This window comes from Choloepus didactylus, chromosome 23, assembly GCF_015220235.1.
Source record: "Choloepus didactylus isolate mChoDid1 chromosome 23, mChoDid1.pri, whole genome shotgun sequence".
Lineage (NCBI taxonomy): Eukaryota > Metazoa > Chordata > Mammalia > Pilosa > Megalonychidae > Choloepus > Choloepus didactylus.
In genome coordinates, this window is record NC_051329.1 from 11,176,788 (window position 1) to 11,189,097 (window position 12,310).

Consider the following 12,310-nt stretch of genomic DNA (forward strand, 5'->3'; position numbering starts at 1 on the left):
ACACCAATTCCATTAGCATTCTCTACCTAAGCAACTGATAAAGGAAGATGAAATATAATAATAATAATACACCTTCTCACACAGACTTTGAGTTGTATATCCAAAATACTGCATCATGATTGATTTCCTTTAAGTACCTAGTGTTTATGCTGTGCCCCTCCCGTTCAGTGGAATTTCTCTGAACTGCTGTGTATTTTTCTTCCTCGCTCCTATCATCATTTTCCAGGGCTACCCGGGCTTTGTACTGGGCACTTGATTCAATTTCTTCTGCCAACTGGTTTGCCCTTGCTTCCCTTTTTAAAAATTCTTCTGAGTTATCCCTTTCTAAGGGCACCCTGAAACACGAGAAAAAGTAAAACAAAGTGACTATTTTAAAGACATAGTTAGTTTGTATCTCTGTCACAATCAAGTATTAAAAAGGTGTAGAGTTTGGGATACTGGTAAAACTGTAAGAGTTAAGGTATACATTTTATTTATCATCAAGATTTGCATTTTTGTCTTCTGTTACTCTTTCCCTAGAACTGTATAGCATTTTCAAAAACTGGTTAGATTGGCCATCCACACACAACGTCCACCTGTGCAAATTTAGATTTTCACAACTTAAAAACAAAACCAAACCAAAATTTACATAGAGCATAAAATTAAAGTATAGGGAAACTACATTTATTCCCTGTTTTAATGGGAATTTATCAGCCAGGGTAGTAACAGAATAATTCTTTTACATAATTGTTTAACATTAAATCAACAGAAACTTTTATTTAACATCATAATTTATGTTGGTGAAAAACACAAATACACTAAAATAAAAACTTTAAATAAAAACTTACGTATATGAAGATAAACTGCTATCATATGTAGACACTACACCATAATTTTCTTCATTATACCGAAACATATCATTGGGATCCCATCCATTAGACTAGAAGAAAATGAAGCTCATTTTTTCAAAATGACAAAGTATTTGTCTTCTTTAATTCAGTCACATATCAATAATTACACCAACAATATCTAGAATACTATACTAACAAAACATAGTAAATTAAAAATTTCCTTAAAAAGTTTTAAGGAAAAACTTTTCATCTATATATCCGTCCCTACAAGTTTTTGATCGGCTACCAGTAAAAGTACAGAACATTTGAGTTACTTCACAAAATAATCACAACATACAAACCTTCAGAACAGGGCTCTCTCCTTCCCCCCATTCTGTAACAGTCACCTTTCTGTAGGGTAGAGACCCATTATTTACCTGAAAGCCTTTTTGAGATCACTGATAATCTCCATCTGTGTGGGAGAAGAGGTGCTTTTTGACGGCCAGAAATAGTTCTGGTATCTTGAGGGAAGAAGAGTTTGGGAAACCAAAGCTTTCACCAGTGTTCACTACTTCAGGGTGGGAAGGACACCATGGCACTACATCCCTGCTACCCTCTCCTTCCTGCTGGAAATGCTCAAAGACAAGGGCAGCTTAAGACAGTAAAAAGCAATCACTGGATGAAGTCACAAGAGGTAGATTTTCGTTTTATTTTATTTTTTAAGAGGTAGGTTTCAGAACTGGTTTTGCCACTATCATAGGACCTCAGCTACAGCAATTCTGGGCCTTCATCAGTGTCCTAATCCATAACTTCAGAGTAAATAACTCTACAATTCTGTGAGAGAACTACAGGACACTACCACTCTCAATCAGAAGCTAGGCTGTATTCTTCAATCTATTAGAATCCACCAATCAGGGGTATAGGGTGGAAGAGCCATCATCGGTGAATATTAATGTCTGGTTAATCAGTTATCTCACTAATGTTTCAGCTCCCCCTTTAAAGACTGACTGGTAGGAAGGTGCAAAATACAGCATATATCCATTATCCATCTCAAAAAAGAGGACACAGCATCATCCAAAAAATGGTGATGGCAACTTTAACTCTAACTCTCTAAGTTCTGCCCTTCAACTTTGGGTCCTCCTGTGCTAGACTCCAGGCAAGACTACAATACAATTATACCACTAAAGCCATTACATAGCCCTAAAACATTTGGGCAGGAAATCATAATTATCTATGGATGCTTTAAAATTACTTAATATATGTAAAAAATTCAAACTGCAGAGAAAGACATCCAGTAAAAAGTAAAAGTGTCCCAGTCCCAGTGTCATACACCACCACCATCATCAGCTTTTTAGGAATAATTCCAAACATCCTCTATGAATATGTAAGAATATAATAAGCTTTAATCATTTTTTTTTTGAAATTAAAAATTTGTTGCTCTGTAACTTTTTCTTTTAATATATTTTGGATTTCTTTCCCTATCAGAATACCACTCTTTCTGGTGAATATGTAGTATTTTGAACAAATGGAGGTACATCAATCTATTTAATCCATATCCTATGGATGGGCATTGCATACATGTCTTATGAATATATTATGGCTAAAATAAATTCTTAAAAGGTAGAACTGCTGGACCAAAGTGTATGTGCATTTTAAATTTTGATAAATATTGCCAGAATGCTCTCCAGAGCATTATCAAACTCAATCCCAGTGTGAAAGGAATGCCTGTATCTCCATATTCTCTCCGCTGGTAAGGTGGTACAGAGTTGAGAAACCACTGGATTAAATTATACACAAGTCTTTAAAGTTTGAAAATTAATAACATGCTGCCTATCTACGTACAGTTTTACAACTGGGCAAGCTGTAAACATCAAGCACAGATGTAAACATCAAGCATAGATGTTATCCTCAATGGAAGATCCATTCAAATTATGCTGCATGAACACTCATTTTTGGCAAGAGACTTTGCTTTATATCTCTGTTATAGAAACATAGCTCATATAATTCTAAATACAGTCTTTATTAAACATTTGATTTACAGATGATATATTATGGGAAAAGTAAAAATAATAGGCAACAAGAAGTATTATTTTAGAAATACCAGATTTTTGTGAAGATTTATGCAAATTTTAAGAACAAGAAACTGACTTATTCCTTTAATTCTAATACAATCTTACTATATAATACCTTAATAAGTACCTCTTCCTCAATCAAGAAGCCTATAATGTCCTACTTTGACCTCATTTCTAGGTAGTCAACAGACAATTAAAGAAACCATTTTCCTTAGGCTGCCTTACTCTGCAGAGCATTCAATGCAAATATGCTGGCATTTCTAAAGCTTCCCACAGTTTTCAGTTTAAATTTCTAAGTTGCTTACTATGGTTTATTTTAATCACAAAGAAATAATTCATGAGCATCCAGGAGAATAGATAACATTTCCAATTAACCATTACAAGTAAAATAACAAACATTTTTCTTAATTTATTGCCTGGGAAATAGTCTCTATTTACATAACAAAATCTCTACTTAAAAAATATTCACAGGAACAACAAAAATACTTTAATTAAAATCAAGTGATCGGATGTCATATGCACACCTTATTGACCACAGAACCTGATACCAATTACAAAGATTTTACTCACTACGTCATTTTCCAAGGCCTCCAGTTCCTCGCTGGTAGTGAGTTCACCTGCATCCCATGGCTCCAGGTCTTTCTCTTTGTGTTCACCATTCACTTTAGCACTGATAGCAGAGTCAGTAAAAGCATCTGTAAATGATGGATTTGATTGAAAGATAACACAACCAGACAATTGGCTGCACTAATACACACATGAATTATCAAAAAAGTATGCTAAAGAAAAGTATTAAAAGTGAATTTCTGAGATAGTAAGAATAACATTCATTAATCGTATGCTTTCAGATGTGTACCACTGCTAATACCGTATCTCTCAAAAAATCTTCTAATGCCATTTACGGAATTAAGTTAACAGTAAAGGTATTTTGTTCTTGTATAATTGGTAGCCAGATGAAACAAGTTCTAATGTACTCAACACCTTAACTCATTAAATTATACTAAAAATAATTACTTTGTGAAATTCAGAGGTGATCCAGGAAATGCTTATAAATTAATCTAAATCAGTAACTCTTATTTAATGGACCCACTGATCAAACATACCTTCATTGTACCTGTAGCCAAAAGTGCACAGGCTGTTCAACTTTTCATATCAATTTCTATATGCAAGGGTCAGTACTCTAACTTTTTTTTTTTTTTTTTAAGATTTCATGGGTATAAAGTCCCATTTCATCACTGCCGTGGTTACATCCTGAATGTTTTGTTATGTTGTCATTTTCATTCATCTGAAGGTATTTCCTAATTTCATTTGTAAGTTCTTTGATCCACTGGTTTTTTAAGAGTGTGTTGTTTAATTTTCACGTATTGGTTAATTTTTCAGTTCTCACTATTATTGATTTTACTTTCATTTAATTGTGGTTGCATAAGATTTTAAATTTGCTGGGACTTGTTCTGTAACCTAGTACGCATTCTGTCCTAAACAGTAATCCATGAGTACTTAAAAAGAATGTGTATTCCACTGTTGTTGGGTGAAGTGTTACATACTCTTAGGTCTGGTTAGTTTATAGTATCGCTGAAATCCTCTATTTCCTTATTCATCTTCTGTCTAGATACTCTATCCATTATTGAAAATGGCATATTAAAGTCTCTTAATATCAATACCGAACTGTTTTTCTTCCTTCCTATTTGTCAGTGCTCGCTTCATATTTTTTTTGGCTCTGATCTTATGTTCATCCATGTTTATAACTGTTGTATCTTCATGAGTATTTGACCCTTTTATCATTATATAGCATCCTTATTTGTCCTTGTAACAGTTTTTTACTTTAAGTCTGTTTTATCTGATGTTGGTGTAACTGTCCCGGCTCTTTTTTTTTTTTTTAGTTTTTAAAATCAGTTTTACTGAGGTATATTCACATACCCTACAATCATCCACAGTGTACAATCAGTTGTTCTCAGTACCATCATATAGTTGTGCATTCATCAGAACTGATTTTTGAACATTTTTATTACTCCAAAAAAAAATAATAATAAAAACACAACTAAAAAAGAACATGCAAACAGCCCATCTCCCCAACCCCTCTACTATACATTTACTTTTTGTCCTCATTTTTCTACTCATCTGTCCATACACTGGATAAAGGGAGTGTGAGCCACAAGGTTTTCACAATCACACAGTGTAAGCTACATAGCTATACAGTCATCTTTAAGAATCAAGGCTACTGGGTTGTAGTTCAACAGTTTCAGGTATTTCAGTCTAGCTATTCCAATACACTAAAAACTAAAATGGGATATCTATGTAACACATAAGAATAACCTCCAGAATGACCTCTCAACTCATTTAACAGCTCTCAGACACTGAAACATTATTTTGTTCCATTTCTCTTCCCCCTTTTGGTCCAAAAGGTTTTTTTAATCCCACAATGCCGGGTCTTGGCTCATCGCTTGGACTCATGTCCCACGAGTATCCTAACATACTCTTGCCATTAGTAACCGAAGTCATTCTAAGTGGCCCATTCTGTCAAAAAAAACTATATTCCCCATTTCAACTCTGTTACAGTTTACCTGTCCTCAGAAGGTTCAGGTGGCAGTATACCTGGACTTCTGAATATGAATGTTTTCTTACTCATTCTTGTCCTCTCATGCTGTACTGCTGTTATTAAGAAGCACTTGCTTGGGAAAGCAACATGGCAACAGTACGTTCAGCGGACAGGAATGATCTTGTAGCTGGGTCCAGCAAAGAACATTTTCTCTAGTTGGGAATTAGGACAGCTAACTAAAGGTGTATTTGGCATTGGCAGCATTAAGATATGTTTTGTAGACACAGACTTGCATTTAAATGGCTGGGCCCATGGGTAGCACCTATTAAAGGCTAAGGAGTTTTCTTCTGTTGATCTGGCACCGCTGGAAGTACTGGCTCCTAACAAGCAGCCACCAAAAGAAAGAAGGGAAGAATCAACAGCTTAAACACACAAATCTCCTTTAAAAGATACAATTCCAGAGGGACTTTGTATTTTACACTGCTTCTACTACTGTCATTATCTCCCTAATGGGCAAAATGAAAATGATGCTAAAAGAAGAGATGTGGGTCAGCAAATTTAGGCATTGCAAACTACAGTGTGTATATGTGTATGTGCATGCGCACACTTAACACGTGCACATATGAATTGGAAAATGAAAGCATAATCACACCTATGAGCTTAGCTGCCCCCTCCACCAGCAGCACTGCTCCCACTGCTCTTAACTGTAAGAGCCAAGAGCACATCAAGGGAGACGCCAGCGCAGCAGGCCTCAGCTGGAGGCGGGATGGAGCAGTCATTCGACGACTATCACATTTTGAAAAAGTACTCTAAGAGGTTCTATCAGAAGGATATCTTCACAACATCCCATTTCCAACTGGAAGTCATCCTTGGTCCTAAAACTCAGCCTTATTTACACTCACCCGATTGACCCCAATCTACATTACCTTAAAATTAAAAGAACTCTTGATTTAAAAAAAAAAAATTCTCCTCTGATTATTTTCCAGAATGTGAAATGTTCCAAGAGAAGATCAAATAACTTACATTAGCATTCTGAAATTCCTTACTTTATTCTCACAAAACTAGAAGTAGACTAAGGGAAAATTCCAAACCAGTCATGCTATCTTCTACAAGAAGCAACAGGATTTAGTTTTAAAATCCTGTTAATGTTTTAATCACATCAGTTATTGAAAAGCATACACTTAAATGAAATATTTTAGATAGAAATACAGAATTAAAGATAGCACTTTTTATTCAAGAAATTAAAAGCTCAAAGCAGCTAAGAGATTTTTATAGAAACATACAAATGGACTTTTTCTCATTGCAGGGGTGTGTGCATTTAATAGGACTTGTGAAAGACTGGGGGCTGGGCCAAGTTGTCCTCAAATGAAAAGATCAAAATGTATAAGAAAGATAGTTTAAATATGCTTTTATTCACATTATTCTAAACAAAAATTTAAAAAGGGATCTCAAACAGGAGCTGATATGGAAAAGCACCTAAGTTTCTAAAACTTCAATGAACCAGGCTATACCAGGCTGATCGCAATCTGGTTTGTGTTATAAGGTCATTATTAAGTAACATACTTTGTAACATAACATTCTAATCTTAAATCTTCTGTTTGCAACACAAACCTTACAAAGAAATTAATTATTCACATGTTGTCACACAGCATAATGGTTTTTTTCCAAGGAATAAATGGGGAAAGGGAAAAAACCCAAGTGTGATTTTATAAGGAATAATATTCCTTGATTCAAAAATTTCCCCCAACTGAAAGTCCCTCTTTAAAGATGATAAAGGGTTTAGGGAAAGACATGCAAAAATGGAGAATTAGCATAAAATGATGCTGCAGTGTAAGGATGCTAGGGTAAAACCCAGTAAGCAGCTTTGTAAAACATCATTGTCACCCTGGCCACAAGTACTGTATTTCAAGTCAACATTGTATCATTAGCTAGAAGGAAGCAAGACTGGGATTTTGTTCTACACGGTTACCAATATCCACTATTACAAATTCAGAAAATGCTGTTTTATTAACAACCATGTTTGGACTTTTGAGAATCTGTAATGGGCTATTAAAGAGCACAATGTTGTAAACAGGATTTCTGTGAAGTTCAGAATACTCAACCAGCTATAATCTAATTGCAATTGTGGAAATTTGCATGTAGAATTTTATAATGCCAAAAGTCAGAGCTGTATTAATTTTCCACTAACCTCTATGGTGAGAAACACAAGCATTTTAAGAGCACAACAGAGGATATAAAGTGAGAGTTAAAAAAGTGTTACCTTTCGTTTCTGGTTTATTTCACTCAACATAACGTCCTCAAGGTTCATTCACCTAGTTGCATGCCTCACAACTTCATTCCTTCTTGCAGCCACTCAATATTATGTTACTTGTATAACCACAGTTCGCCCCTCCGTTAACCTGTAGATATACCCTTAGGCCACATCTATCCATTGCAAATCATGAATACTGCTGCCTTAAACACGAGTGTGCAAATATTTATTTGTGTCCCTACTTTCAGTTCTTCCAAATATAGGGCAAATCTTCTAAGGCTTCACTAATATAAACTATAATGAGAAAATGATGAGAACTGAATTCGAGGGCATAGGTTATCAGGGGATAGAACGTGGGAAGAGATTGGGCAACTGATGATGAAGGAGTAGAGAATGTTCAGTAAGGCTTATTGTAAAGGTTCCTAGATTGTACACACTTACAGCAAGCACATCTACTCCTGAGTTATAACTGTTATTTAAGAGATTTTTTTTTGGTACAAAATTCATATTCTCTGTAGCACACTATCTAATTTAACCTGTATTGTCAGTTTATTTAAACAACATAATTACAACCTAGAATAAGGAATGAAATTTTGTTATTCTGTTCAGGTTAATGTAATACCTCGATATAGTCCAGAGTATTTTTGGCAGAAAATAAAAAAGTATTTGCAAAATCCCCTTGAGGGACTGGGGGGAAATGTGGAAACATTAAACTTCCCTACATGGAGAATTTCTATTACTTTCACAAGCTTTAGGGACTCCCAATTTAATAAGTCAAGCTCTCTATCTTGGGGATTGTCCTTATGAAATGTATTCCTTCAAAGGAGAAGCTAAGCTTACTTATAATTATACCTAAGATTCACCCCCAGACAACCTGTCTTGTTGCTCAGATGTGGCCTCTCTCTCTCAGCCAACTCTGCAAATAAACTCACTGTCCTCTTTCCTACTTATGATATGACTCCCAGGGGTTTAAGCCGCCCTGTCAACATGGGACATGACTCCTGGGGATGAGCCTGGCCCTAGCATTGTGGGATTGAGAATGCCTTCTTGACCAAAAGAAGGGAAAGAAATGGAACAAAATAAAGTTTCAATGGCTAAGAGAGTTCAAATAGACTTGAGAGGTCACTCTTACGCATTATACAGACAGTTCTTTTTAGTGTCTAGTGTATTAGAATAGTTAGAAAGAAATATCTGAAACTGTTGAACTGTAATCCAATATAGACTTGATTCTTGATGAAGACTGTATAATTATATAGCTTTTGTTGTGGGACCATGTGATTCTGAAAACCTTGTGACAGACACTCCCCTGTACCCAGTATATGGGCAGATGAGTAATAAAATGATGACAAAAAACATATAAAAAATAAGGGATGGGGGTAAGGGATATGAGATATTTTGGGTGTTCTTTTTTATTTTTTTCTTTGTTTTGGAGTAATGAAAATGTTCAAAACTTGACTGTGGTGATGAATGTATAGATATATGAAGATACTGTGAGCCACTGATTGTATACTTTGGATGGATTATATGGTGTGTGAATTTACCTCAGTAAAATTGCATTAAAAGAAGAGAAAGTACATGAATGAGAAAAAAAGTATTATCTGTTTTTGAAGGAACTATAGGTATAGAAGGAAAAAAACAATAAAGACTATCAGATGAGATGATAAAGATTTAATTCTTCATGGGCTTCACTCCCTGCTTTGAAAACATCTAATTTACAAAAGTCTCCAGATTAGAGAAAGAAGACAGTTAAACATTTAACTCTTCGCACACCTATGCTACACCCACATTTAGCTTCTCAAATCTCCCTATCTGTTCTGGGAAGAAACCCAGCGGTTCTGAGCCAATGGTGCCCCCTGGTGACAGTCAGGAAGAAATGTCTGAACCAACGTGTCACCTCTGTTGGATTCTGCTGCCCCACACCCAGGAAACTGGGCATTTACTCTATTCCCCAATCTTTCCTCTCTTGCCTCTCAGTCAGTTCTGCCTTTGAAAAATCACTCAGACTTGTCTGAGAATTTTTTTAACGGATCAGAATAGTGGTGAAATAAGATAAATGTCAGTTATATACTATAAATTAATAAAGTTAAATTTATAAAAAAACATACAACTTGATAAAACAAATCACTAATATCAGACTTAACATCAGAAACCCACAAATGTGTTTCCAGCAATGTCCCCACTAAAGTCAACTCACTTCATCTCTAAATTAAATCTGCATTTTCCCAAACACTGAAATTCAAGGAAGAAAACTTGTTTTAATTAAATTGTCCTGTTTTGATCAATTATTAATGCTGTGGCATTTGTTCAACTACCTTTGTAAAACATTTTCTCATCATATATTATCAGTTACATTATGGGTTACACTGGGCCAGCCTATACACTGTATACCACCAGTTACAGTGGGGACCAATCTGGAAACTAAGATCATTCATTCATTTTTCAGTATTTACTAAGCACCTACTACACTGAATTCAGCTGAGCTGGGGATTCATATTTGCTGAGACACAATCGCAGCCTTTACCTGCAGCAGTTCTGGGGTGTGGGTGGGAAGTTACAAACATGAAGGAAATCTTTTAGAATCCAATGTGATGAGTGCTACAATGTAATTAAGAAAAAGGTCCAAGGAACAAAAGGCAATGGTTTTAAAAGTGACAACTAATCTAGGCCTTCAAGAACACAAGCAGGACTTAAGTAGGGAGAAGTAAAGGAGCTCAATACTAACAGACTAGAGGAGAACTAAAAATATACAGAAACCTTTTCTGAACTACATACATGCAAAGTCCATAGGCTTCCTCAGGGAAGTGGGCTTGGGGATTAAAGGAAAGATTACCTTTTTATTTCATTCTTGACTGTTCTATTTTAATTTTTACTCTACAAACATTTATTATACCAGATGTTTTATTAAACAGACAATATTAAAGATCACCATAAAGAAACAAGATGGGGATAACAAACACAGGAAAGACCCAGGATGTGTGGATAGAAAATGACAATACCATGGTACAGGTGGAAGGTTATCCTTAGGCAAAAGGGGAGGGCAGAAAGGAGAAAAGAGGACTGTGGAGAGGCAGGGCACAGTGAGCCTCTAGATTAGGGGTTCTTAACCTTTTTTTATGCATGGATGCCTTGGGCGTTTTGGAGAAGCCTATTTTATGCTTTTAAAAACTTCAGAAAGTTTTTAAGAGCATAAAATAAAATCATAGTTATCAAAATCTAAAACACCAAATCTGTGGTACAATAATATATGTGATTCTTTAATAATGCATTAAATAATGTTATCTACCAGCAGGTCTAATAAGTACTTTAGTTTCAAAGAAGAGATGAGTATAAAAATATTTCTAGAAATCTACAAAAATTATAACAGCAATATGAAATTAATTGAGTTCTATAGGGGCTGAAGTCGCAGTTACTTCTAATACTAGTGATGAGTTGCCTACATTCATAAGGGAAAGAAATGATAAATTTAAGTCAAAGATCAGCGAAAATAAAGATGTAATTTGTTTCCATCCAAGTTCATTAAGCCCTGAACCCTCTCCACGAACTCTTTGTGAATGCATAAATTCAGGTTAAAGACCCTTCCTATTTGCTCTAACAAGGAAATGAGGTAGGAGTAAAGGACTGGGGAGGGGTAAGGCTGGAAAATCAGGTGAAAAAGATACGCTGAACTCTCCTGAAAATCTAGCAAGACCTTCTTAGAAACCCTGCATTTCCCTAGCCATACTGAGAAGGGGTACTATAGTACCAGTCAGTGAGGAATCTATAAAGGGAAGGTCAGAGAAGGGTCAAGGGTAACTGAGCCGGCAGGAGGAAGAACAAAAGAAGTGGAGGAGTAAAGGTCCTATGGCCAGAGTAGATCCTGGAGAGCATTTTGAATGAGAAAGGGTTCCAAGTGATGAAATATGATGAAAGCAGGCTGCTAAAACTGAATGGAGATGAGAGACATTGAAGTGTCAAAGCGTAGGAGTCTAAGTTTCCACAGGAATAGTGTTCTGTTCCAAATGACCGATTTCAAATTAAAATTCTGGGATATCTACCATTTGTAAGCTAACACCTGAAAGTATCAAGGATCCAATGACAAAACCACAGGCAAGCTGAATGCATTCCACAGGTGTAGTACACAGCCCTATTCTAAATACCTAGAAATTACGAAGTTACATTAAAAAATACACCAGTCAATAGTACTTTCCTATTAAAAAATGGAGGAAGGGTTAATGTCCATTTTGGATGACCACAACTGTTTTCTCACTAATTCTAAGTCCTGTTTAAAAATGTTGAAGGGGTTTATCTGATACAATAATAGATATGACACTAATATAAACATAAAGTTCAAGGCTTTAAGGTTAGATCCATAAATCTGTCTCAAATTTTTTCCTTCAAATGAAACTTTTTAAAAGAGAGTGAATCAGGAATAGCTGAAGCAAAGTATTCAAAACAAAACACAAGTAATCATGACTTCGTACAGGGCAGGCACAGGAAACCAGGGTCTCTCTCTGCAGCACAAGTAGCCCCACAAAGATAACACAGCTTTCCCTGCTTGTAATTTCTTCTTGTCCTTTCAGATGAAACTCTTGACCAAATACTTGTCTTTAAAAGTCATTTGTGTAAAACAAATACAAGGAAATAAAACATAAGCCATTAGTAG

At 35.5% G+C, this 12,310-nt stretch overlaps 1 protein-coding gene across 6 annotated transcripts in view; it reads right to left on the reverse strand.

Annotated features, from left to right (window-relative positions):
- Positions 1 to 12,310, reverse strand: part of ATXN2 (ataxin 2) — a 198,073-nt gene that overhangs the window by 75,937 nt on the left and 109,826 nt on the right. For all 6 annotated transcript variants that reach the window (XM_037816824.1, XM_037816819.1, XM_037816823.1 and 3 more), the window contains exons 6-8: positions 3,452 to 3,576; positions 828 to 919; positions 138 to 335 (exon numbers count right to left, since the gene is read on the reverse strand). In XM_037816824.1, the coding sequence (XP_037672752.1) occupies positions 138 to 335; positions 828 to 919; positions 3,452 to 3,576 (415 nt within the window). The remainder of the gene's footprint in view (positions 1 to 137; positions 336 to 827; positions 920 to 3,451; positions 3,577 to 12,310) is intronic.